Source organism: Chamaea fasciata, unplaced genomic scaffold, assembly GCF_029207755.1.
Source record: "Chamaea fasciata isolate MVZ Bird 193981 ecotype frontalis unplaced genomic scaffold, bChaFas1.0.hap1 SCAF_20, whole genome shotgun sequence".
In the NCBI taxonomy this organism is placed as follows: Eukaryota; Metazoa; Chordata; class Aves; order Passeriformes; family Sylviidae; genus Chamaea; species Chamaea fasciata.
Window position 1 is genome coordinate 1,303,474 of NW_027094105.1, and position 27,540 is coordinate 1,331,013.

Here is a 27,540-nt window from a genome sequence, read left to right on the forward strand (position 1 = left end):
GGGAGAGCAAGGGATGTGCTGCTCCAGCTGTGCTCTCACCCAGGAGGAGTGGATGGACCTCCTGGATACTGCAGGAAGAGCCACTCTTGCAGCTGTCCCTGACCATGGCAGCTCCATCCTCCATGTGTCCCATGGGGAACCTCTCTGGCTCCTGCTGCCCTTCAAAGAACCTTTGCTCTGAGATGCCTCACCTGTCCTCAAAAGCATTTAACTCCATGGGAATGAGACCAACTCTCTCTCCAGGGTTATTTGGGGAGAGATGCAGACAGCAGTGGGTTCCCTGTGCTGGAGGCAACATCCCACCCCACATGAGCTGGATCGCAGGGAAAAGAGCACCTACATCATCCAGGGAAAACATCAACCTTTCCAAAGCAGATCTTTCCTAAAGCAGATGGAAAACATTTCACAATTTTGGTTCTTAGCTTGGGACAAACTGTGCCCAGACCCACCAGATCAGAAACTTCTAACTGTGAAATGCTGTTGAAAGCCTCAGGATTTAAAAAGTAACAACCGAGAAGCAAGGAAGCTCATGGCTACAGGGAACAGCATCTAATGCACAGCACGGGGCTGAGGGGAAGAAAGCAATGCCAGAAATGCAAAGCAGAACAACTAAAACTTGAGAAAATCTTCCTGGGAGTCATTGTGAAAGTGCTCACGAGGAGCATTCCCTGAGCTCTGCTCCTCACACCCTGCGAGGCCGGCCAGAGCCCAGGGCTCGCTGCACAGCCGGGTGTTCTACCCCTCCCTGCTTCATTACTGCACAATGAATAATTGATCCCGAGCAATTAGCGTAACAGCAAAAGCAGCGCGGGTGTATCAACCCGAACAGCAGGGCCAGCAGTGCCCGGGGCAGAGCAGTGAGGGTGGAGACACAGATGGGAGACTGCGGGGCTCATGTTTGCACCGCCCTAAAAGCCTGGCCGTGGGCTGCCTCAGAGCGCTGAGGAGAAGCGCTCCTCGAGGGGAAGGCACAGGAGGATCCCATGGTCCCTGCACAAGCCCCATTCCCTCCCTGCATTCCCAGCGGGTCGCTGCGCACAGGGCTCTGCCCAGCCCAGCCCTGCGCCGCTCCCGGGGCTGCTCCGCTCCCCAAACTCAGCGGGACGCGGAGCCGAGCCGAGGGCAGCAGCCCCGTGCCGGGGGAGAGGAGCCCGGCTGCAGGCTCGGCTTGCACCCTGCACCTCGGTGTCACCACCTGCTGAAGGTGTCAGCCACCAAGCCGCGACAAACCCTGCCCGCGCCGTCACCAGGGACTCGACACCGCCGCAGCTCCGGGCTGCCAGCCCCGACCCGCAGCTGCCCCGGCAGCCCCAGCTCCGGATCCCAACCCGTCCCCTAGCCGGTGCCCTCCGTCTCCTGCAAGACTCCGAACATGCCACCGCTGCAATTCCAGGCGGAACCTGCTGGCTGGACCCCAGTGCCAGTCCAGGGACGGTATCCAAAAGGCTGCAAAAGTCCTGGAGCAGAAAATCCACGTTGTGGGCACACTGCAATGCCGATCCCACAGCAGGAGCCAGCTGGTGCCGACGGCACAGCCGTGCCCAGCCCAAATATGAGAGAGAACCTCAAAACATCCCCGCGCTGCAAATGCCCCTTCGCTCCTCCTGGATTCACCTTACCAACCCTCAAGCCCAGCCTGGTGGCAAACGAGCCACAGGTTCCCCGGGAGAGAGCAGGGCAGGGAACGGAGCGGGTGCCTCGGGTCCCAAGGACATCTGCGCTCCTGACGCCCTGCGCCGCTTCCTCAGCCTGAGCCGGATCCTGCCCAGCCGAGGGTCCGGCCCTCAGGTTGCAATCCTTGCTTGGAAAACCTACCAAATGCGGGCTCTCAGCTGCATCCCCCGGGCCGAGCGATCGGCATCCCCGCCGGCAGCCCCGGCCCCGCCATGTGCCCGCGGCGGCGCTCGGCTGCTGCTGCCGCAGCGCTCCGGCTCTGCCCCCGCCGTTATTAATGTCCGTGTCAAGCGGCGCCTGAAACCGCCCCAACCTCTCCCAGACGCGGCTCCCGAGTGCCCCGCGTGCTATTTATGGCTCCGCCGGCTCTCCCTGGAGGTGCTGGTACCTGCTGACAGCAGCGGACGGCCGCTGTGCCCTGAGGAAGGGCCGTGCATCACCCTGCGAGCCGCCGCGCTCCCCTTCTGCCCTATCCTGCCCCCGAGCGACACCGAGCGCAGAGATCCCGGTGCTTCCTGATGAAGGAAATTCTATTGCAAGTTCGCCGTTCTTCGGGGTTTTCCCCCCAAACAGTTTTCTGTGGCAAAGTAACGGCTCTGAAGTGGGGGATGCTCTGCAGTGGGGCGCTCTGCCCTTTGCATCTCAACCTCTGTGAGCAGCTCGACCCTAATGGGCAGGCACAGGGGGAGTAGGATGGTGGATGGTGTCCATCCAGGGGACAGTCCACCCATGACCATCTGCCCCTCCTGTTCTCCTGCAAGGCCAGGACCCTCTCGTGACACCCTCATGCACACCGGGCTGGGGACCCGACTGCCTTGGCTGGGCATTTCTCCTGCTGGGATTACACTTCACTGGCTGAGACAGGCAAGTAGTCCTGATGGTTCCAGAGAGGACAGCGAGGGGTCAGTGAGGGGTGTTTGCACAGCCACTCTCAGACATGTGCTGGTTTAATCTGCCCCACAGGCAGCGTTCTCTGGCGGGTCCTCACTGCTGCAGTGACAGTGTGTGCTGAGCTCTCCTCCAGCACGGACTTTGGGCACACACACACACACATCCCCCTGCTCAGCCAGCTACAGCCACGTGAATGCTCCTGGGGTGGAGCAGAGGAACCGTGCTGCCTCCTCTGCCTCACAGGTAGCCACAGCTTTGCAGTGGCACAGGAAATGTGGAAGCTCCCTGGGTCTCACTGGACACAGAGCTGAGCTCAGCTGCACTGTCACCACGGACAGCAGTGACATGGCACAGCCACCCCCACAGCTGTGCTCAGCTTGCGTCTTGCCTGCACTGCTGAAGGGAGCTGGGCCTGGTGAGGTTTGTGCTTATTCCCTCTCTGAGGCCACCTGGCTGCCTGCAGTCTGTGGGACACAGGATGTCACCACACTGGGGAACCTGGATGTCCCTGAGACTTAGAGCACCCCCAGCCTGAGGGTCCCTGGCCCCTCTCAGAGAGGAATGAGCCCGCCACCACCACCCCAGCCTGCCCACACCCACGGTGATGGGGATACAGCTCCTGAGCCGGGCTGCAGCTGCTGCCTGCAGCCTCATCACTGCAGTGTGACTTCTGGGGCACCCAGAGCTGTGAGATGATGTCTGGGTCATAAATAACCCTGGCAGTAAAAACCCAGAGTGGTGGGAAAGGGAGAGGAAGAAGCAGATCCTGACTGCCATTCAGCCCACAACCCTCAGCACCCTTTCCCTTCCATGCTGCTCAGGGGAATCTCTGCAGCATTATGGGCAGGGGCAGAGCTCTGTCCCCTGGGCAGGATGAGGGAGGTGACAACCAGAGCCTGATGCATTCAGCCACTGCAGATCCACTGGGAAAGACTCATTCTAACACCACTTACACAGGACCACAGGGTTGGTGCTGGAAGCTGTTTCTGCTGCCAAGCAGAGATCACTGGAAGGAAACATTCACCAAGAGGAGGGGACCTGGTAGAGCAGCTCTGCTGTGACTGCCTCCAACAGGGCCATGGCCAGAGCCACACACAGGAGGGAGGAATCCCAGATGGTCCCAAATCCAACACTGGTGGCTCCGAAGCCACACACAGCCCTCCTGCAGTGGTGCTGACAGGCCTTGCCCTGCTGTGCATCAGGAAATGCTCATTCCAGGGCAGGACACCAAGCCTTGTGGAGGGTCAGAGTGCCAAGGGGGCAGGATGTAGCTGTGCCTACCAGTCCCACACCACTCTGGGCATCAGCACCCAAGGCCCCCTGGAATTTTGAACAGATCCTTTGACTTTGCAGAAATATCAGGGTTTGGATAACTTTTGCAAGGAGTTACTTGAGCTTGACTTCAGAGGCTGCCCTGCCATGCTCGGAGGGAAGAGAAGGAGCAACCACCCAAGGCAGGAGGTGTTTGGGCACAGGAGAGCAGGGCTCCAGCTTGGCAGGCTGCAACAAAGCACTTCCAGCACCTTCATTAAATCACAGCAGCGCTGGCTCAGAGCACTCAGAGCCTCTGACCACCCTGTGCAAATGATCTCACACGGCTCAGCCCCCGCGGGCTGCCGGCGCCGCTCCTGCCGGCACTTTCCCTCTTACCGGCCCTTCTGGGGATTGGCCAGGAGCAGCCCTTCCAGGGTTTGAAACTGCCTCTGGCCGTGATGGAAGTGTTGGCGGCTGCTCATGGCTGGCCCCAGCCCTGAGCCGTCCTGCTGGGGCAGGGGTGAGGGGATGTGGGCTCACTGGGTGCAGCTGCAGAACGTCTCCAGAGAAACAGGAGCTGTTTGTGGAGGGGCAGCTCTGCTCTCCTAATGGCTTCAGAGCCCAGCTAAGCAAACGAACAAACCCAGGGGGGCTGTGGGGCTGTGGCTCTCAGCTGGCCCATCTGCTCTGCACCTCCTGCCTGTGCCTGGGAGCCAGCTGGGAGCCCCTGGAGCCTGGGTGCCACCAGGAACAGCACCGAGAGCCTCAGGGCTGAGCAGCAAGGCCAGGGGAGCCAGGGTTCAGTGACGCAGGGTTCAGGGGAGGTGATAAACAGAGCAGTACCCCAGCCCCACGGGCACATCCCAGCTTCCTGGGGCCTTGGGACATGTCCTTGCAATGAAGGCTGGAAGCCAACTGATGTGCAAGTGTTCAGTCCGGAGAAGAGAAGATTCTGGGGAGAACTTAGAGCCCCTTCCAGTGTTTAAAGGGGTTCCAGGAGAGCTGGAGAGGGACTTTGGACAAGGGCTGAAGTGACAGGACAAAGGGGAATGGCCTTAAGCTGAAGAAAGGCAGGGTTAGGTCAGACATTCGGAAAAAATTCTTTACTACAGAGCTGGCGAGGCCCTGGCACAGGGTGCCCAGAGAAGCTGTGGCTGCCCCTGGATCCCTGGCAGTGTCCAGGGCCAGGTTGGATGGGGCTCGGAGCAGCCTGGGACAGTGGAAGGTGTCCCTGCCCATGGCAGAGGGGTAGAACTGGATGATTTTAAAGATTCCTTCCAACCCAAACCAGTCTGCGGTTCCATGACTCTGTTCAAGGAGGGACAGCTTCCTCCAGATTTTTAAGTGCACAGAACTGAACTGGAGCCTGACTCAGAGAGGAAGAGCATCTCTGCTCCCACAGCCTCACAAATCCACGGAGCCTTTGGCTGTAGTGAGTTTTCCCAGTCCAAGGTGAGAGCTGGGCTGTGCTTCCTGGCGTGGAACAGTGGAACAAGATTTTGTTTTGGTTTTGTGACCTGGCTGCACTGTTGCCAGCTGATGCTTTAACCCTCATTGGGGCAGAATCTCCCTCTATGTTTGTCCCCTATTTGAGCCCCCTGACAGCACAATCAGGTGCTTGGAGGGTGTGGCCAGGTTCAGGTCAGCCCTCCAGGTACTGCTGTGATGTGCTCAGCGTTGCCCAGCCTCTCGTGTTGGTATTGTGGAAGGAAAGGCTCTGGTGAAGATCCAGGTTTCCTGCACCCTGGATCCAGGCCATGTCCTGCCCCACAGCAGCAGATGAGCAGAACCCCCTTGGAGCACAGCTGGCACAGATGGGGCAGCAGGTTCCCAGCCCAAAATGGAAATACTTTGGCCAAAAACCGAATAAGAAGGTACAAAATCCTCCCCTCCTTCCCCATCGAAGAGCTGATCACACCCTGACTAAACTGCTGTGAGGGAAACGCGTGCTCAGAGAGACAGGGAGGAATGGGGTTATCCACAGCCTTGTCCCCAAGTGTTTGTCACAGCCACCCCAGTGCCAGTAGCCCCTTGACTGTGCAAGGAAGGCGCGGGAGATGCCCCAGTGTCAGGAGAAGGGAGTGGTTGGGACTGTGGGAGGACAGTCGGGTGTGTGCCTGGGGTGCTCGGGATGAGGAAGAGGAGGCAGGGGATGGGACAGAGAGGGGTGACCCACACGGAACCATCCCCAGCTGCAGGTGCCCGGGGGAGCAGGGCTGTCCCCACCCCCCCGAGCCCTCCCGCCCCACGGCCCTGGTTTCAATCAGCCCTCCATCACACACTGTTAGCTTTTGCTGACAGCTCATTTACTCGCACTTGTCAAGCACGTTGTAAATAAGTGAGAGAAATAGCCCTGCCCTTCCTGAGCAGGGGACGGCCAGGAAGGGGCGCCGGTCCCCCCCCGGGCACACACCCACCGCCTGCTCATTCCCAGCACCGGAGCCAGCGCTGCCAGCAAGGGCCGGGATCATCCACGCCTGCTCACAGCCAGGGTTGGGAAAGTGCTGAGCATCCACCACCTCCCTCGGGAAACAAGGGGAGCACCCGTCCTGGACTCCCAAAGTCCACGCCACTGAGTGTCCGTAATTATTTAGCTTAAGGATAATCTGCATCTTTCAGATACAGCCAGCCATCATCTCCGAGGTAATCTCAGGTCACGGAGCCAGAAGGGAAGAGTAATCAGCCGTTCTGAGTGTGGAAGACACAAAGAAACAAGCAGTGAGAATCAGACGGTGGCAGCAGGTCCGTTACACACAGCGGCTTGTGCTGTGGATCTTTTCCCTGGCAGCCAAACCAGCTGAGGCAGCTCCAGTCCCTGTGCCTTGCCCTGCCCCTGCTCTGCACTTTGCCCTCTCTTCAGGCTGAATTACCCCTAGCTGGTGCTGCAGTTTTAGGGTAGCCCAGCATTGATGGTCAGCACCCATCTCGGGGTTAACTCAGTTAATGCACAGAGCTGCTCTTCTCTAATCACATTGCCATGGCTGTGGTTCCTGGCAGCCCCAGCCAAGCTCCAGGCTCCACACAGCCCCGTTGGGGAAGGTTTGCTGCCAGGCTGGCTCACCCTGGGGATGTGTTTTACAGGGGCTTGCTCAGCACAGGCACAGAGGAGGGAGCAGCATCCCGGAGCAGACCCGGACAAAAGGATAAGAGGGGGAAGGCTCTGCAGATGGAGGAAATCCCCACAGAGTAATTCCTGGGAGCTGCTGCAGCTGGCAGGGTGGGTTTGCAGCTCAGGGAAGTTCAACCAAGCCTTCCAGTGCACCACATCTCCCAGACACTGGGGACAGAGAGCTGGACCACAACAACAGCCACGCTGTCCCCAGAGCTCCTCCTGCACTGACTGTGGCAGGAAAAGCCCACTGGGAGCAGGGCTGGACTATCACAGCTGCATCCCTCATGGATTTCTCTTCCTCCATCTCCAGAAGCAGATGCTGCGTTTGCTCAAGTCCCCCAGAAACCAACAGCTTTGCTCCAAAACCAGCTCTGAAAGCAGCAGTGCCAGCACAGCCCCTGCAGGGCTCATCCTCCTGGCCTGACACCATCCTCCCTGGGGACACTGCCAGAGGCACTGCCAGAGGCAGTGACAGCTCTGCAGAGCTGCGTCCCTGAGCCACAAGGACCTTCCTGCCCTTAGTGCTGCCCTGCCCAGGCAGAATTCAGGGGGGCCTTGACAAACAGGAGGTACCACTCCAAAGCCCAAAATCTGTCTGATCTCTGCACAGCTTGAAGGTTGCCACTAGTGGCAGCCATAGAGGCTCCTGAGGAGCTGCTCGGTGCTTGGACAGTGTCCCTTTTCCTGGCTCCAGCACTCAGCTGGCACATGGCTCAGCTCTGCTGGCACAGAGGCTGTGCTGGCCCTTCATTCCCACCCCACAGCAAAGCCCACATCCCCTTGGTCAGACTGCGGCCACAGTAAAACGAGCTGCCTTCTGCTGAGCTGGAGCAGTTTTGAAGGCTTTGCAAATCAGATTCCTGGCCAGGCTGATATTTCCAGCTTAATTTATCTGTTCACAGAGCACAGACACTGGGCTTTTTCCCTAAATAGCCCTAGTATCAAATGACTGGTAAGCCAAGCTAATGGATCAGTTCTCCCTTGCAAGAAGCAGCTGATTTTCTCAGCTCCTGCCTCCCACTGCTCTGGCATCCCCAGAGAGGTCTGTCCTGACAAACCAGGCTGGACACAGCCCCAGCTGCAGCTCTCCCCGGTCAGGCTCCTGCCCAGCCCTGTGTGCCCACCCTGCCCCAAGCGCTCTCCCCTGTCCGCTTGGGAGCTCCCTCCCCACGCTGCTCCTTCCTGCATTTCCCACCAGGTTTGCTTTAAAATTGCATCCTGAGCACTTTACACCTTCTTGGGATGGGAATGGTGCTATAAACTCAATTTAAAGTGCCTGGTAGTTGCTGTCATGCTCCTTCTGTCCCTCCTGGCCCCACACCCCACCAGTGGGATTTCCATCAGCTTTGGCAAGCCAGGACAAACCCCCTTTTGTGGCAACTTTGGAGGGCCCCTGATGGCTCCCCACAGCACCCAAAGAACATCCTCTTGGCTACTGAGGCACAGAAGAGCCTTTGAAGGAGATGTGATGTCTTCTGGAGTGCTTTTTCACCTGTCCAGTGGCCAGGCTCCTTCCACAACTCAGGGAGCAGATGCTCCAGGGCTTTGCTCTGAGCACAGCCCTGCCATGAACAGTCTGAGCCGGGGAGGGCAAACCACCATCCCTGAAAGCCCAAACAGCCCAGAGTTCCTGTCATGATGGAGTGCCACCAAGATGCCCCTTTTTAGGACCCATTTGAGATACTCTGGAAACGTCCTTGCACAGCTTCACACTGCACGATCCCCAGCCCGCAGCAGGATCGCAGCCAGCCGAGCACAGAGCCACGCCAGACCTCAGCAGCAGCCCCATCCCACGGATTCCAGCGGGGCCCCCATGCCTGGGCATGGAGTTGTACCAGCAAGATGCAGCACAGGACAGCAGGAGCAGTGACCAGGGGCTGTCACCTCGTGACTCAGCTGCCCGGGGCCGTTTGCAGAGCGGGAGCTTTGGTTGGTAACGAGGTTCTCAGGCTTTGTGTGCTGCTGTTGCTATTTCAGTCTGCCTGAAACGTGCAGGAAAAGGAATCCAGAGGCTCTGTCTCCTGCAGAGATGTTTGTGCTGACCCAGTTTGGGAGGCTGCAGAGTCACAGCCGCAGCCCCCTGCTCCAGCACCGGGCAGTGCAGCGCCGGCTCCACCTGTGCCGCGGCTGCAAGGATGAGCCACTGTCCTGGAGACACCTGCTCTGGAGACACCTGTCCTGGAGACACTGCTCTGGAGACACTGCTCTGGAGACACTGCTCTGGAGACACCTGTCCTGGAGACACCTGCTCTGGAGACACTGCTCTGGAGACACTGCTCTGGAGCCACTGTCCTGGAGACACCTGTCCTGGAGACACCTGCCCTGGAGACACCTGCCCTGGAGACACCTGCCCTGGAGACACTGCTCTGGAGACACTGCTCTGGAGACACCTGTCCTGGAGACACCTGCCCTGGAGACACCTGTCCTGGAGACACCTGCCCTGGAGACACCTGCCCTAGAGACACTGCTCTGGAGCCACCTGCCCTGGAGACACTGCTCTGGAGCCACCTGTCCTGGAGACACCTGCCCCGGAGACACTGCTCTGGAGCCACCTGTCCTGGAGACACCTGCCCTGGAGACACCTGTCCTGGAGACACCTGCCCTGGAGACACCTGTCCTGGAGACACCTGTCCTGGAGACACCTGCCCTGGAGACACTGCTCTGGAGCCACCTGTCCTGGAGACACCTGCCCTGGAGACACCTGCCCTGGAGCCAGCCCAGCCAGGCACCCACACAGGGACGGTGATGTGGGGCAGGAGCTGCTCCATCACCCTGCACCAGCCAAGGGAGGGATCTGGGGATTCTACCCCTGAAATCCCCATCTGCAGTACTTAAAGCTCTCCAAACACTCAGCACAGGGGTTTCTCTTCTCCCAGAGCAGTGTCACTCACCAACAATCCAAACCCAACCCCGGGGACACAACATGACCCAGCAGAGACTGCCACTGTCCCGGACAGCTGCAAGGGGCAGCCCCAGCCCCAGAGGAGGTGGATGAGGGTGTTCACTACACCCACGCCGGGCAGGCATGTGACAGAGCCTCAGAGCCCTCCACACACACATTTCTCTGCCAGAGCTGCTGAAACAGCACTCCTGGGCCAGCCTGGAGCTCTTCAGTGAAGGAAAAGTGCTGGGGCTGCCTCACTGGGCACGAAAAACAGCACTCCCCAATTGACCCCTCTGTGCTTTGGGGACATCTGTGGGGTCAGGATCAAACACCTGAGCCCACCCAAGTGCACAAGAGGGGCAAATCTCTGCCCCACCACTGCCATGACCTCAGGCTTTTCATCACTGAGCAAAGCACCCAGAGATCACAGCTTGAAGCTCTCCCTCTGCTTTCAGTCCTGCCCCAGGGGCAAGCTCTGGGAGCAGGCTGGCCGCGGGTTTGTAGAGCCTCAGAGGTCCAAATATCCAAAAACAGACGCTGGGAGGTGTCAGCCCAGCCGCCTCAGCTCCAGCCAGCGGATGCAAACGCAGCCACTGCTCCCCAGGCAGGGCAGGAAGCTGCAGACACAGCAGTGCTGAATACAAACTCACTCCTCACCTGGCAAACAAACAGCCTCCTGCACAGCCCTCCTGGCAGGAGCATCCCTGAGCAAAGCCCCACGCAGGCAGAGCCTGCCGTGCTCCAGGCGGGTATTTCCAGCTCCCGCGTGGGTCTCTTACCTTGCTCTCCGTAGGAGCTGCTGCCGGATGTTGCTGCTTGGTGATGTTCTCAGCCAGACACCAGCAGATCCTCTTCTTCTGCTCCTGGGAGTAAGCCTCCAAACTTAATAAGCACTCCGACTTCTGACGTAAAGGAAACACAGGCAGGGAGAAGGTCATTAGCTGAGTGTCGCAGGCCCTGCCGGGGTTTGCAAACTCCCTGCTCCCCACACACCGCAGCAGATGAGGGAGAGCTCACACCCGTGTCCTGCACCCCGGGCACGGGAGACTGAAAGAGACTGGAAATCAGCTCCCTCCAGAGACAGGGAGAGCGGTGCAGGGGAGCTGGCTGTGCTGCCATGAGGAGTGGAGCAGCACGGGCAGAGCACAGGCAGTCCTGCACCCTGTGCCACTGCAGTGGAAAGCGAGGGTGGAAATTGCTCTTTGCCATATGCAAACATTAATGAGGCACCAGAGCATGAACTGGTGAGAACAAGAGCCTTTGGGCTAGGTGGGGCCGGGAGGAAGAGCTCAGGGAAGATCCAGAGCAGCATCCTCATCCTGCTCCTCACTTAACACAAGGATGAATTTGGGGATAAACTCCAGAGCAGCCTCCTCAACTGTTCCTCACTTAACACACACCAGGATGAATTTAGGGATGAAGCTCCAGCTCTGGTCGCACACTGTCTGTTAGCAACATGCAGCAAGGAAGGAATTGAGAGAAACGATGGGAAATCATCCCAGCTGAGCCCACCTCCTCTTGTGCCCTTCCCTGAACACACCTTTTGTTCCTCTTGGACAGGTTTTCTTTGGGCCAAATCTCACTCACTTAAGGGACTTTCTGACCAAGTTGTCTCAGCAGCTGTCTCCCAACCCTTCAACTGCTTATCTCTCATGCTAAAAATTAAGCATTATAACATCTGCTGCCTGCTGGGATTTTGCACGTTTCACTTTATAAAGGGTCCAGAAATGCCCAAGGCTGGATCATCTCCTTAAGTGGCCAGATGGGAAGAGAAAAAAAAATAATAAAAGCACAACTTTAGAACAGACTGCGAAGAAAGGAAAAAGAGTGGTTCACTAAGGGCCATAAAAAAGACCTTTTCTTTCCCCCTAGAATTTCCTTCCAGAAGGGCAGGAACCCAATAACTGTTTTTTTCCCAGAAAGGTCAGAGAGAACCTGCAGCTTTGTGACTCCAGAGACATAACACAGCCAGAAGGGGAAATGCTCTTTAGTCACACCATTTAAACCACTGTTTGCATTGGATGGGAATTCATTCATGTTTCATCCAAAATCCCCTAAAGTGGTAAATAAACCAAGCTCCCACATCACCTCCTGGGAAAGAGGGCTCTGGTTCAGTCCTTTGCCCCTACGAGGAGACTTCCGTGAAAAAGAAAGTTTGAGATTTCTTATGCCTAGACATCCCCACACTTATTCCTACAGGCTTAAACACTGAAAATCCCTTCTCAGGCTTCCAGAGCACAATCACAATGAACAGAGGTTTGGGATTCAGGGAAAGGAAGTGGTGAGGCTCCCCCTTGCCCCCAGATCCTGGGTGGCAGTGATGCTCTGAGCATCCCTGGAGTGTCACAGTGAGTTTTTCCCACCCTGCATGTCCCAGTCTCTCCCAGTCCCACACCGGGCTGGACCACTATGACACCCACCCATCCCTAGGAAGTCATTCCCACTTTCAGAGGAGAGGACGAGCACCCATTTGCTGGGATGGAATCCAGGCTGGCATTTCCCTGTGCCACACTTGTGGTCAGAAGAGAATAAAGCAAGAACTCAGCAGAGCCCCAAAGCCACGGGGGCAGCTGTGAGGAGCCCACCCTGATGCTGTAACTGCTGCACACTCCCAGCCCTGACAGGCTCCTGTGATTCCCCTGGAGCGAGGCTTAAAGCAATTCCAAGGACATCTCGTGTCCCCTGGCTGTGACAGACAGAGCTCACCTAGCCCTGCCCTGAGCCCCTCTCTGATTCAATTACAGCCCATCTCTGTGATTGAATTTAGCACACAGCCACGCTCAGCTCCCGCTGGCTGCTGAGAGCAAAGTGCCCCTCTGCTCCCTCCTGCTCCCCCTCAGCTGCTGCAGGCTCCCTGACCCCAGCCACCCAGGAATATCAGAGCCAGGAGAGCAGATTTCCCTCTGCTCCAGAACTCAGGGAAAGGCAGCCACCCCAATGTGTGTCCCAGGCATTGTGGGCAAGGCTGAGGGGGGACATAACGGCCAAAATTCCATTTATCCAACATGTACATATTTTATTATCACTTTATTCCTCCACAGTGACATTTAACCTCTCCAATGTACACTTCCCAAGGAAAGAGCTCTGGTTTTCCCTCTCCCATTAACCTGCTCTCTCAAAAACTTTCACCTGGATTGGGGAAAGCCCAGCCCACAGGGGCTGAGCACCCACAGCTGCCTCCAAACCCAGGCAAAGTCCTTTGGGATGCAGCCAGATGAAGGGCTGGGTGTTATTTGGGATAAAACTCGTGGCACATGTCCCTAGAGCCTGGTCCATGCTGGGCACTGATCTGCCCACCCAGGGGAGGCTGGGGAGAGGGGACAGGGAGCTGCACACGCTGCCCCATGAGCTGGGAACGGCCTCCCCGTTATTGTTTTCCTTCAGGGAGGCTGCTGCTGGGCCTGCCAATATTTACAGAGAGAAAACAGGGTTTAATCTCACACTGCTGGGAAAGGAGGATGCAGATGGCGTGAAGGGGGCGTTTGCCACCAGATAAAGGCAGCGACTGAAGTGGCTGCCAGTGGCTTTCTGCCTGCCTTCCCCCAGTGACAAACATGTTATTGCAGGTGCTGTGTGCTGGGCTCAGGAGCCACTGGTGAGCCCATGGCTGCAGGGCAGGAGCAGCATGAGATCCCCCTCAGTGCCCAAGGGAGAGCAGGAAAACACTGCAGGTATTGCAGAGAATGTCCCAAGCAAGCCAACACCAGCCCCAAACAGGCCTTGCTACAGCCAAGGATTATCTGCAGGGAAAGTTCCTTCTCCATGGGAACAGCTCACCCAGGCTGAGACCCAACCCCAGGGCAGCCAGGTGAGAGGTTTGGCCATGCAGACACCACACAAGGAGGGCCTGTGGGCTCTGCAGCCCATAAATCATGTCAGGAGCTCCCAGAGAATGCCAGCATCACAGGAGGAGCCCCCAGAGCCTCCACAGCGAGCCCTGCCTGCAGACAGCCCCTCTGTGCACACACGTGGGGCTCCGTGTGACACTGCAGAGCTGAGGAATCACAGGAATGAGCCAGACTCAGTCTGACACCTCTGGTGCCCTGAGCTCAGTGCCCAGCAGAGCCCAGGGCTGTTCTCTCACCTCCGTCTCCCCTGGCTGTGCGGGGGACACATTCCCAGGGTGGGAGGGAGGGGTCATGTCACAGAATCACCGACTGGTTTGGGGTGGCAGAGACCTGAAAATTCATCCAGTGCCACCCCTGCCACGGGCAGGGACACCTCCCACTGTCCCAGGCTGCTCCAAGCCCCGTCCAGCCTGGCCTTGGACACTGCCAGGGATCCAGGGACAGCCACAGCTTCTCTGGGCAATCTCCTCCCACAGATGCAGGGATGCACTTCTGCTCCCTCCCCGGGCTCCTCTCTGCTCAGGTTTGATGGCAGGGTGCTTTGGGGACAGGGCTCCCAGCCCAGCCCAGCCCTGCCAGCCCCTGGCCTCCAAGGCTCCGGGTGTTGGGCCATGGCCAAAGCCAGCAGAGATCCCAGAGGGGAAGTACCTCGGAAACTGCTCCAGACTACAATAGCTCCAAATCACAGAGCAAACCTTCCCGAGGAGAAACAGCCAGCCCTGGGAATATCCTGTGCACAAAACACGGGCAGCTGCTGCCTGCTGACTTCATGCACCACCAACCAAGGGCTGGTGAGAAAGTTCTGTTTGCTCCCATGCTGGGGGGAGTGGGGGGACCACGGCTCTTCCCATGGTTTTGGACTGCTGGGCACACGGGTGGCGCCCAGCAGGACAAACCCTGGCAGTAACAGCAGGGGCCCTGCTCGAGCTGGGATGCCCCAAAGGTGCCGGGGTGCTGCAGGAGAGGATGTGCATGGAGATAACACTGGCAGGGCACAGCAATCTCTGCGTGGCTCTGCTGTGCGTCTTGTTTTGGGGAGCACTGATGATGGCACGGCCTGGGGGATGCCCAGAGGGTGTGGATGCCACATCCCTGGAAGTGTTCAGGGCCAGGTTGGACAGGATCCTGATCTAGGGAGTGACATCCTGGCCATGGCAGGGGCAGAACAAGATGAGCTTTAAGGTCCCTTCCAACCCAAACCAGTCTGTTATTCCACGGTTCTCTGTTAAACCCCCAGGAGGAAAATCATCCTAAAGAACCTTTTCCACCCACTGTGGAGCAGCCAGTGAGGACACAGGGCTGTTTTCCCAGGCCAGGCAGTTGTCATTAAGTGGCTCATCAGGTAAAAGCCTTCACAGGAATCCCTGAGAGGAGCTGGGCACGGAGCTACCGCTGCAAACACCACTCTGGCAAACAGAGAGCAGGGCCAGCACCTTCCTGCTCTGCAAACATCCTTTCCTCTCAGGGAAAACAGCTCAGAGTTAAGTGGCCCCAGCAACACCAAGCTCACCCACCCAGTGCCAGCACAGCCCTAGAGCTTTCCCAGAGCTTTCCATGCCTCTTCCCTGGCACAGCCCCATGGACAGAGAGCTCCAGCCTGTGCAAACAGCCCCAGGGCCCTCTGAAATCATCACCCCGTGCTGCCTGGGCCTTTTTAAAATCTCTCTAGCACTGTAACTGCACCATATCAACTCTTCTTTTTGCCAGCATCTGGGAAATGTGACCCCAAAATTAAACTTGGGGAGAAAAAAAAAACCCACATTTTTTGGTTATCTCAACACTCAGGTTCAGGCTGAGCTGTGTAAAGATCCACAAAGCCAGGAGAGCAGAGTGTCCCTGTTTATCTGTTCCTCCAGCTGGGACACGAGCACTCCCTGCTCTGCCTGAAGAGCCTCAAACTGGGAGCTGGCAGTGCCCAGGAGCTGCCCTGTGCCCAGGCTCTGGGTCTTGCCAGCCTGGGGCTTCTGCTACTGGTGTCACTCAACCTCTGACCCAGGGAAACCCCCTGGGCAGAGGAGGTGAAGCCCAGGGTCTGTCTGCACAGAGCAGCAACCACCAACTCCAGAGCCCCTGCCAAGGGTGCTCCAGCTCCAGGGACATCCCAGGGGACAGCTTGGACCAGGGGGACATTCCTGCAGCTGCAATTGGGGGTTGTCATGGGGATGCTGGGTTGGGCAGTTCAGGAATGCCTCAGCATCTGGGGCAATCTGCGCATGGGTTCATGTCACAGCATCCTCCAGAGAGACTTTTCCATTGCTCTAACGTCGTCTCACTGCACCTGCAGCTTGGACTGCTCAACACCACCCAGAGAAATGCAGGGGCTGGGATCTGATGGCCTTTGGAGGGAGGAAAATGGAAAGCTCAGTTCAGGAAAGAGTTAAGCTGCTGCTGTGAGTATGACATGGCAGAGGGACTCAGTGTCCAGCTCTCATGTGAGTTGTGTGACTCAAGGCTTGGGGAACCTCTTTGGCATCCCAGAAATGAGCCGTGGAGGAAACAAAGGAAATGTCAGAGAGCAGGAAAGGATTTTTCATCTGGTAACATCTCCTGGCCACCAGCAGCAGAATGGCTGGAGCAAAGGGAGTCCCCCCTTCCACTGAACAGGGCTGAGAACACGTACACAATTCTATTCTCTCAGAATATTCATGTCACAAAACTGGTGAGAGCAAGGAGTCTCCAGACTGTCTCTACCTCAAGTCCTGGGACTCCTCTACAGCCCAGGGAATCCTTCCCCCGCCCCATGCAGGACAAGCCCTTCACACAAATTACACCCACAACCTGACATGCACCAGCTCCTGTCCTATTGTGAATGAGAGGAAATTGAGACACAATTCCAACAGAGCACACAGCCCGTTTCCCAGACGAAGGCTCATCTCCACTCCCTTCTCCCTAAACAAATTCCCCTCAGCTGTTGCTTGGTCACGTAGGTTTGATGTCACCCCCTGCCCAGCCCTTTTGCCCTCTTCCCTATCACCAAACCATCTGCCCAAGTGCCCTCTAGGTCTGCCAAGACAGTGCCCAAAATGCTCCTTGCAAACTCTCCTGATGACGTGTCCAGAACAGCCAACTCCAAAATTATCCAGGTGTACAAAATCTGCCAGGTCCCAGAGTGTCCCTGAGACTTGTCCTCTGTGCCATCAGTAAATTGCTTTTCCCAGCATTCAGATTTGCTGTCTGGAGACAGAACCTGGGCTCTCCCTGACTCCTCCCTTTGGGACAATGCCACATCCCAAAGGGCATTCAATGAGCAGCATTGACTCCCAGCAGGAGCAGAGAACACTTTGGGAAATGAATGTTCCCAAATGAATGTTCCTAAATGTGGAATGAGCTGGGACATGGATGGAGTGAAGCACATTATGCAGGCTACAGCACTGCTGTGATCCATTTGTTCAAAGCACTCCCTTGGCAGCAGCTGAGGGTGGGAACAGGAACAGGGACCACAGGGAACCCTCTGGTGCAGGGATGTGTCTACACAGAGCCAGGCTGCCCAGAGCAGCTGTGCCTGCCCCATCCCTGCAAGTGTCCAAGGCCCTGGCCTAGAGAGTAGCATCCCTGGCCATGGCAGGGGTGGGACAAGACAATCTTGGAAGTCCCTTCCAAGCCAAACCAGTCTGGGATTCGCTGATGGGGCAAGGTGGGGGACAGTGGCATTTCTCTGGCACTTGTCCAGAGGCTCTCCCATGCACTCAAGAGGGGCATGTCCACGGCAAGGCCAGCTTAGGCTTCACAGATTCACAGCATCAATTTGCTCAGCTCTGGATGAGTGCTCACCACAGCAGCACAAGGAGTTGCTACTGGAAGGATTTTCTGTTGGAGAAGTTTCCCAAGACAAACTCCAGTGTCTGCAGATGAAAACTTCCAGAGGAAAAAAAAAAAGATCACATTTGCCAGTGCTTTTCAAAGGAAAAACTTACTGAGCTGTTTGGTTTTAAGTTGATTTGGTCTGGATCTGTTGAGTTGGAATCAAACACTTGTAACAATGCATTAAACCCCTGACCTGCAGTTTCCTCTCAGCAGGATATTTCCGGAGCGGGGAAGGGTGTGAATACAGCCCTGGAGCACACTCACAGCTCCACATGGCTCCCTGTGAGGCTGCCCATTCCCACCAGGCAGCAAAAGTCTCCTTCTGACAGCTTTGACACATCCCAGGAGGTTTGTGTGTCCTGCAGGGAATGGCATGGGATGGGGAAAATGTGGACAAACTCCCACACCCCAAATCCTGTGGGGCGCAGAAACCTGGGTCCACACTGAATCCCAGACTGGTTTGGGTTGGAAGGGGCCTTAAAGCTCATCCCATTCCACTCCTGCCATGGGCAGGGACACCTCCCACTATCCCAGGCTGCTCCAAGCCCCATCCAGCACTTGGACACTGTCAGGGATGGGGCAGCCACAGCTTCTCTGAGTACCCTGTGCCAGAGCCACCTATTGCAGAGCTCAAATCAGCCAGAAGCTCCCAGGCAGGAGCTGTTCCACTTCAAACTGTGCTCTTTGGGTTTAAAATCCTGAAAGGAAAGATGCCCAGGCCAGGTCTCAATGCACTGGCAGGACTTTTTAACATATCAGCTGGCAAACTGAAAAATTAGAGCTGTAATGGCTATAAACTGAAACACAAGGAGTTCCACCCAACACGAGGAAGAGCTTTTCTCCGTGAGGGTGGCAGGGCTCTGGAACAGCTGCCCAGGGAGGGTGTGGAGTCTCCCTCTCTGGAGACATCCCAAACCCACCTGGACACATTCTTGTATCACCTGCTCCAGGTGACTCTGCCTTGGCAACCCCAGCTGTTCTGGGATTCTGTGATTCCAGGTACACACAGCATTCCTGAGATCAAAAGGTGCCACCTTCACTTCCAAAATCCTGGCTCGTGTCTGTGCTGGGATTGTCACAGCTGTCCCTCAGCCACCAGAAGGAACAAAACCCCCAAAGGGGGAAGCTCAGTGCAAAACCTCCCTCTGTTTTCCACATTCTTTCCAATCCCACTCTACATTTAGTCCTTCCAGGACGCCAAGTGCCCCTCCAGAACTGGGTCCCTCTGCACTCAGGATCTCCAAACCCCGCAATTCACACCTTGGAGAGCCTGTAAAACAATCACCCTTTGTGCTGGAACCCACACCAGGCTCTGCAGCTCCTGCTAGCTCTGCCTGCAAATAACCAAACTGCCCAGGGTTTAAACTCTGTGCAGTGATTTATTACACACAATTACACAGGATGACCAGCAGTAGCTTTTTTGGGACACTTCCTGAAGATTGGAATTTTCTCTCTTGTTTATAATAAATTAAGCAACTCACAGGTATGAGAACATACTTTCCTTTTGTAACATGTCAGACCCAAATGCAAATTTGTGACCTTCCGGGTCAGAACATTACTCAGAAAGTCTCAAGATGAGCAATAGCAGGAGACTGCAGCTCAAGGCTCCAGCAGAGAGCTCTTCCTGCAGCAAAGGCAGTGTCAGCCCAGCCCCGTGGGCTCCTCTCAGCTCTCAGCAGCACTAAACACATTAGTGCTCATTGCAGATGATTTGTGGGCTAGAAACAGCAGCTCGAGAGCTTCCTTTGACCTCCCAGCCCCGTCACAGCAGCACAATGGATGTGTCTGCCCAGCCCACGGCGACAGGAGCCCAGCTGAGAGTGGCCACAACCCCGCTGAGCCACCAGAAACTCCCGGGGGGGACCAGCAGGGAGGGCTGGGCCAGGAGAGGGCTCTGGGCACACACAGAGCTGCTGAGAGGGCCAGGGATGGAGCAGGTCGGCATGGGGAGACACCCTGCAGGGTGACATGGGGCCAAAAAGCCATGACAGCTCACACATCTTGCCTTCATCCATCCTCAGCCTTCCTTGATCCATCCTCATCCTTCCTAGCTGCCACCAGCAGTTACGGGGTGGGCAGACAGTCCTGATCCCCCTTCACCCCAATTCCCAGCAGCCTGAACATGTCCCCAGAGCACAGCCACCTCCTCTCCAGGGCAATCCATGTCCCCAGGGCACAGCCAGCCCCTCTCCAGGGCAATCCATGTCCCCAGAGCACAGCCACCTCCTCTCCAGGGCAATCCATGTCCCCAGAGCACAGCCAGCCCCTCTCCAGGGCAATCCATGTCCCCAGGGCACAGCCACCTCCTCTCCAGGGCAATCCATGTCCCCAGAGCACAGCCAGCCCCTCTCCAGGGCAATCCATGTCCCCAGGGCACAGCCACCTCCTCTCCAGGGCAATCCACGTCCCCAGAGCACAACCAGCCCCTTTCCAGGGCAATCCATGTCCCCAGAGCACAACCACCTCCTCTCCAGGGCAATCCACGTCCCCAGGGTACAACCAGCCCCTCTCCTGGGCAATCCATGTCCCCAGAGCACAGCCCCGTGTGTGCAGCAAGTGCCACTTCCCTGGGTCCAGCCTCAGCCTTCACCTGAGAGCACGACCACTGCAAAAACCACCTTGTCACACAAACCCACCCTCCCACCAGGCCAGAGAGGCACCCAAACCCTCCCCCTGCAGTGTTTCTGTGAGCAGCCAGCCTGCAGGGACACCTCTGAGGGGACCATCCCCTCCCAGCCTCCTGGTGACACCGCCACAACCCTGTGAGCAAAGATTTGCTCCCAAAATGTGAAAGCAGAGAAGGAAAGAGAGACAACCTGAAGGAAATGGCTCTTCTTGGCTTCCCTGCAGGAATCAGATGCTGGAATGCTCCCAGGCTGGCTCCCAGAACTTCCCATTCTTTCAGAAGAGCCCATCTCTTGATCTGGGGCCAAGGGCAATTCACTGAGCCACACAACCCCTGTGCTGCACATCTGGGAGGTTCCTGCTCTCCTGCTCCAGCCCCAGCCCCTGCAGCCCAGTCACCCCCTCCACGTGGCCCCTGGGGATGTGACCTGCAGGTCACTGTTTCCCAGAAGAGAAGTCTGAGAGAAGTCTGCTGGGAGAGCCCCATCCTGGCCCGGCTCACTGCTGACTCAGACACATTCCCCCACTCTGTTCCCCTTTCAAACCCGATTTTCCCACTGCTGGAGAGCCCCACGGCACCTACAGCTGCAGGGTTACTGTCCCCTTGACCTTGGAGCCAGCTGGTCCCTCTGCCTCAGGACAGACCAGCAGCCGTGGGGCTGGGAGGGAAGGGGTGGCACGGGGCACGTCCTGCCTGGCAAGGTGCTGTCCCTGAGCCAGGGGCTGCCCCAGCGCCACCTCACAGCCTGGCCTGGCCAGTGCAGGGGGTGAACACCCACTCCTGGGCTCCAGCATGTGGCAGAGCTGCTGGTCACCACGGGCTGGGAAGTCACACCCCACTCGTGACCTGCCCCAAAATACCCCGGGAGGACAGGAGGAACAAGAAGGGTTTGCAGAATCCCACTGCATGGCCAGCCCAGAACTACTGAAGTCTGGGGGGGAACAGGAGGTAGGAAAGCAAAAGTCTCACATTTTCTATCCAACTGCTCCACTCCAGCCACAAGGGATGCCAGGGATCTCCATCACCAGAGCTCTCACAGGCGCCTCAGAAGAAAGCCCAGCACTTCATTACAGCCTGACGAAGACACCTTTTCACCTCTCAAGATCTCATGAAACACAGCCAGCTCTCTTTTGATTACTTCTACTCAGGAGCACTAAGCTTCTAAACCAAATATCAGGCTCTGAGTGCATTTTTCCAAGTGCCTGAGAAAATGTTTGAGAGCCTCATCCGAACACCCATTGCAGCCTGGCTGAGTCAGAGCCCAGGATTAGCTGTCACCAACCCAGGGTGACATTGCCCTGGGACACACATTGAGCAAACCCCGAGGAGAGCTCAGCTCCTGCCCAGCCAACCCCGGGAAAGAGCAGAGGAGACAAGGAAGGAGCAGGAGGGAAGGAACAAGAGAGGAGTTGAGGATTCTGCAGTGAGTCGTGCCCTGGCCCAGCTCCAGCCGCTCAAGGTGAACAACTTCCACGCTGAGCATTTGCACCCAACTTCCACAATGGTTCATTATTCCACAGTGCTGCTGAGCAATGTTTGCCTTTCTCCTCTGTGCCCTGGGGAGCTTTCCCAGACCCACCTTCCCACCACAGAAAATACAAGGCCTTGAAAGCAGGAACACAGCAAAGCCACTGGAAAAGGAAAAAAACCCACAGCCTTCAATGACTGGGGAGGTGCAGTGTGAACCTATTTTGCAGAGTCCTTTACTTGACCAAAGGGATTGTGCCAATGTCTGGGTGACCCCAAATCTGGTTGGAGCACTCAGCTACACGTGGGTTTACAGTTATGATTCTGTCTTTCAGACTGGGCTTCATTTTTTTATTTGAGGGCTCCAAATCTGGATGTTTGAAGACAAGAAAAGCAAGGTGCCTAAAAATAATGACAAAACATTTGGCAGAGAAACCTGCCCTCAGGGGATAGAATCCTAAGAGAAAACAAAAGTGAGATGTCTCAAGGAAGATCCACAGGGAGAAGGGGAAAAGAAACATGTCCTAGTGCTGCCCAGGCTCCTTTCAGCAGCTTCTTATTCATATATTCTACAGCCATTACGTTTCTTTTCCAGGCTCCTGGCAAATTCATTTAAAGGGAAGTTAAAGTCAGTTTTTTCAGTGCTCCCTGCCCCGGAAGAAAGGATCAGAGCTGTCAGTACCTGTCCAGCTCTCACTGGAAAGTTAAAGTGGAAAACAGCAGCACTCACCTCTGCAAGGTAAAGGATGCAGAACTTGCGATCTTCTGAACCTGCAGAGAAGAAAAACCGGGATCAGAGCGAAGCTGCAGCTGCATTTCTGCAAGTGAAGCCTCTGGCAGAGGAACTGGCTAAGAGACAGCACTGAATGGATGCTTGTTGTCGTCCCCCAGTACCAGGCTGTGACCTGGGTGATGTCTGTGGCATCTGCCTGGGCCGGGCGGGCGGGTCCTGCGGGGACTCACTGCCCTGGCAGGGATTCTCCTGTGGGTTTCTCCTTTGGAAAGGGATTTGGTTCATTCACAGGCCACGTGCAGGCTCTGCTGCTCAACCTGCCTTGGCACATGCAGCCTGTGGGAGCTTTCCAGGGGCTGTACAGGTCCTGCAGCACCCACACAGCCACCCTGGGAATCAGGGATGGGTCTCTCCATCTTACCCCTGTGGGCACTTTGCTCCCAGGAGGACTGACAGAGAAGCTCCTCTTCCTACATCTCATTCCCAGCTTCTTGCCCCAAGTCCTGGGTGGTCCTGGTGGTCCTGCTGTCTGTCCCAGCCTCCACCAGTGCCAGCAGCTGGGGCAGTGCCTCTCCAAGGGGATGGAGCCAAATCCCAGAGCAATGGGAAGCAGCAGGCATGGGGGCAGACGGAAGAGCTCACCCTGCTCTTTTGGGCTGAGGGCAAACTGCCCCACAGCAAGACACTGGGGAGACCCAGCCAAGGAACTTGCACTTCCACAGCTTTGTGAAAGGAGGTGATGCTGGGGACAACACAATGACCAGCTCTGCCATCCACATCTTGCTAAATCACAGAGCAGCCCAGAACAGCTCCTCAGCTTGCTGCCAGATATCCCAGGAGACGTGTCAGACTCCAGCTGCTCCACCAGGCTGCAGGTCCAGCCTTCCCTGCACCCAACCAAAAGGCATGCCTGAAGACTTGCCCTAGCCCTGGTGTGTCCCCCAGCCTCAAGGGAAGGCAGCTCCAGGCACGCCCCAGCCTCTCAGGAGGACATGAAACTGCCCCAGAGCAGGGTCAGCTCTGGAGCAGGACATCCCAGCTCTGGAGCAGGACATCCCATGTCCAGGAGCTGGCTGGCTCCCCACAGCAGCTCTGCCCTTGGCAGTGTCATGGGGCTGCTGCTTCCCTAACACTCCTAATGACATTATGTGTGCCAGGAGCTCAGGGCTGCAGCCTAGGCACGGCTGCAGAGCCCATTGGAAGTGGTGTCAGGACAAGCTCTGCTTCATTTCAGCAGCCTGAGCTGCTCGATGAAACAGGCTCTGCACAGGGCTGGAAACACCCTGTTCCCCAGAGGAAAACAATTCTCCTGCTGCAGGCAGCAGCCCAAATGTCCAGATAAGAGCTGTGACCCACTGAGGGACTCAGGTGCCTCTTGAGTCACTCCCTGGGCAATGTGAAACCCATGAAGAAGTGGTCTGGAGCCCTTTGCTGGGTGTCTATGCCAGCTGCCCTTTGTGGGGTCGCAGCTCTGCCTCTACTGCCAGCTTCAGTTTTAATGCATTTTGCAGGATATGGGCTGGAAAATCCCTACAGGGACACCAGGACACTGTGTCACAGTGGCTGCTGGAGCCCAGCACCACTGTGACCCTCTTAGATGAGGAGCCCCTGTGTGTTTCCAAATCGTTCCCTGTGTTCCCCCAGGCAAGGTGAGGGAAGCCTGGCCCCAGGGCTGCCCCTCCAGATCATCATTCCCAGAAGAGAAGGGACGCTGGACCCTGGCAGCAGGTGCACAATGGGCCTGGCTGGGAGCCCATCCCTCACCTCTGCACACAGAGAAGCACCCCCTGCTCCCCATGGCAGTGTCCAAGTGCTCCCAGCCCCTTTCCATAAATCCCAGCAGGACCATCAGGGAGCATTTTCCTTGTGAAGCCCATTGGGACCCCTCACACAATGGTTTTCCCCTCAGAAAAGGCCGAGTTTGGAAGCAGGATCTGTGCCTGCTGCTGGCACAGCACAAGTCCACCACCCCCTCCTGCTGCTCCTGAGCTGGGCCCTGCTCTTCCTCTCCAGGCTGACTGGCAGAGCGGGTCACAGAGGACCAACACATCCCAGCCATGTTTCCTCAGGAGCTTGAACCAGGTTTTGCCTGCTGATGTGAGGATCCTCAGTAAAGAAAGGTGATGTTGGAGTGTGAGAGCCCAGGGAATGCCCCTGCTCCTCTTGGGCCTCTGTGGATTCCTTCTGCAATAACAAGTGACCCTGACAAGGTCCAAACCGACCAGAGTTAAGTTCCCTGCCAAATTCCTCTCCACTGAGCTGTGAATCCTGGCACCAGCAGCCTCCAGAGCCAGCAGCTCCTGTTCCCTTGTCCCTGCAAGACCCACTGCAACACCTGGCCCAGCAGCTCAGTGCCTACAGGACATACAAAGCAGGGAGCCAGTCTGGGCTAAGGAATGGCTTAAATCTCATTTTCTACCAGCCTTTAGGGAGAACTTTAGTAATTTCCTGGCTGCCCATCCCAGCAGCTGGGCTGGAGGCAGGGCCAATCCCTGGGAAGGCACAGGGGGAGGCTGGAGGGCCATGGCAGAGCCATGGCAGAGCCAGGCAGGACAGACCTGGGGGCAGACTTCACCACAAGCCAGGTTTGCCAGGATTCCTTCCGTGTTTTCAAGTCCCTGGAGGGTCAGGGTGGAGCAGCAGAGCCTGATGTGCCCCAGAGCCCAGAAAAACACAGGAGAGGCACAACCTGGCACTGGAGAAGTGGGAGATGCCCAGGATGATCCCCAGCTCTGCTCCCCACATCTCTTGTGACAACAGCACAGCACATTCTCTCAGCCAAAGTCAGGGAAAAGTTAAAGGGAAACAAGCAGAAGGAAAAAAACTCACTTGAAGATATTTCCTTCTCTTCCTGATGTGCTGTGGTGGGGACTGGCTTGGCTTCCAGAGTAACATGAACTGTCCCAGTGCCAGGCTGGGCACAAAGCAGAGTGGGGGCTCTGTGGGGACATGTCCCCTGTCCAGCTGAGCCCTGTCCTGCACACCCACACTGCCTTACCCAGCACAGCAGCAGCTCCCAGCACTGCTCTGCCCCTGCCCTGTGCAGCCCATGGAAAGCACCTGCTGCTCTCAGGATTTGGGGGTGCATGCCTGGTGTTGGGTCAGAAAGACGGGAAAAGAGGGAAGCTGCTCCTGCTCCTTTGCACAGCCCAGGAGCTGTGGCAATGCCCTGGTGAGGGCAGGCACCCTGAGCCCAAATCCTCACCTCTGCTCAGTGAGGCTGTGACTGCATCCAGCACCCAGGACAAGGTGCTGCCGGGGCCTGGACATGTGGGAAGGGAGGCAGGCTGCTGAGCACATCCAAACCTGGCTGCCAGGAGGGGACAAGCTTGTCCCACTAGGGCACATGTCCCTGAGGAAGAGTGGCAGGATGCAAGGCCTGGGTGCTCCCCAGCATCCCAAGGAAGGACAGAAGGCTTGTAAATCCTACTCTTGGCCCTTGAGCATCTTGGAGCTGCCCAACACAGCAGGTTGGGATGTCAAGGCCAGTGAAGCAGCACATGAGAAGCCCTTGTTTGCAGGATCCCAGCTGGGGATGGGGCTCCCAGTGTGGAATTAATGCTCCTCTCTGTCCCAAAGTTGAGCACACCCACCCAGAGGGGAACCAGGATCCCAGCGTGTGGAAATTCCCACAGTGCCTGGTGAGGAAGCCAGCCCTGTGTCACTGGGAACCTTGGCTGTGCTCATCAGCCTGGTGCTGGGCTTGTAAAGCAGGAAGAGAGAGCATTGTGAAGCAGATCAGACTGATTTGCTTTCGCACAGAGCAGCGAGCGGCAGGAACAGGAAACAGCACAATGGCCCTGAGCGCACCGGAGATGTCTCAATTGTTGGAGGCAGCCACACGCCTGTTCCTATTCATGTGCCACTCAGTCATTCAGGAGAGCAGCAGCAAATCCCTGCCAAAAGGGACAGACATCTTCTCGCTCTCTCCACCCGCCTTTGAAGCAGCCCTGCCCGAAGCAGGAGGGTTTGGGCTGCCTGAACAGCTGTGCTGGATTCCCAGTGTACAGGGGGTGGGCCAGTGCTGCAGGGACTCCATCTCCTCTGGAGAGCCTTGGGAAGCTATTCCAGACATGATCCAGCCAAGTTATTATGACAACAAGGAAATAAGTGGCAGAAAACTGCTCACAAATCCACTGTGCCTAAAGTGAGGAGGCACAATCCTGTGCTGCTGCAAACAGACCTCGGTGTGCCAAGCCAGGAGCAGCACCAGAGAAGCTGATTTCTCCAAGCCAGTGAAAAGAACAGAGCTATTCCCCAGCCCTCGGGAGCAGCCAGGGGCAGCACAGACACATGGTCCAGGAGCTGACCAAAAGCACTTTAACCAGGAACAATTTCTTTTGTCCCTTTCTTAGAAATAAGCAGCGCTGAGAACGCACTCGACAAAGCCCAGGGAGGCTTCAATGGCTTTTCTCAATGGCTTGTGGCTGTGATGTCCCATCACCCTCCCTTGTGTTTCTGCTCCCACCAAATAGGTCAGAGAATTCATCTGGAAACAGAAACATTGCTGGAAATGGGAAATAACAACTGACAGGCAGCCTGTGGTGTCCAGCACTGAGGCTCAGAGCAACGTGGGGCACGTGGAGAGACACAGCCCATCCACAGAGCTCGTGGCTCAGCTGGGAAAAGTCATGGCAAGCAGCAGAATTCACCCTGAAAAGGATCCCTTTGGAGAAGCAGCCCAGATCTGGATTCATCACTTTTGGTCAGAGCCACAGGAGACAAAGACATTGGCTCACCACTTCCAGAGTAATTGGGGTTGGAAGGGGCCTCTCTGGTGGGCTCTGGAGCCCAATCCCCTGACCCAAGCGCCCAGACCAGGGCACTGAGGAGTTTGAATGCCTCCAGGCATGGAGATCCCACAACCTCTTGGGGCAACTCAATATCTGACCAACCTCGGGACAGGAAAGTTTTTCCTTCTATCTCATCCCAGTTTGCCCCATGGGCTCCCAGGGCAGCTGGCTGGAGGAGGAACTGTGGCACAGTCAGGTAACTGTACTTTAAACAAGCCCATACCCAAAAAGCAACGACACCACACAAAGGAACAAGGTGAAACTGGGCCCAGGGCCAAGAAGTGGCTCCACCGTAGCAAATAGGATGTGGTAGAGCAATTCCCTCATTCCTCTTTACACCATGAGGAGCTAAAGGGAGTCTTCTGTACAGCCTGAAATATCCCATTTCCAGTCACCCCTGCCCTAAAAGCCCTCTCTGGGCCCTCAGCTGGACACCAAAGGTGTCAGCCAAGGT

The 27,540-nt window shown here is 56.7% G+C and overlaps 1 protein-coding gene across 5 annotated transcripts in view; it reads right to left on the bottom strand.

The window, feature by feature from the left end:
- Positions 1-27,540, bottom strand: part of RGS3 (regulator of G protein signaling 3) — a 77,042-nt gene that overhangs the window by 15,311 nt on the left and 34,191 nt on the right. For 4 of the 5 annotated variants that reach the window (XM_066201030.1, XM_066201031.1, XM_066201034.1 and 1 more), the window contains 2 exons: positions 22,291-22,331; positions 10,595-10,717 (listed from right to left, as the gene is read on the bottom strand). In XM_066201030.1, the coding sequence (XP_066057127.1) occupies positions 10,595-10,717; positions 22,291-22,331 (164 nt within the window). Of the gene's footprint in view, positions 1-1,815; positions 1,878-10,594; positions 10,718-22,290; positions 22,332-27,540 lie in introns of those variants that run through there. The other variant, XM_066201035.1, reaches the window with a different exon arrangement.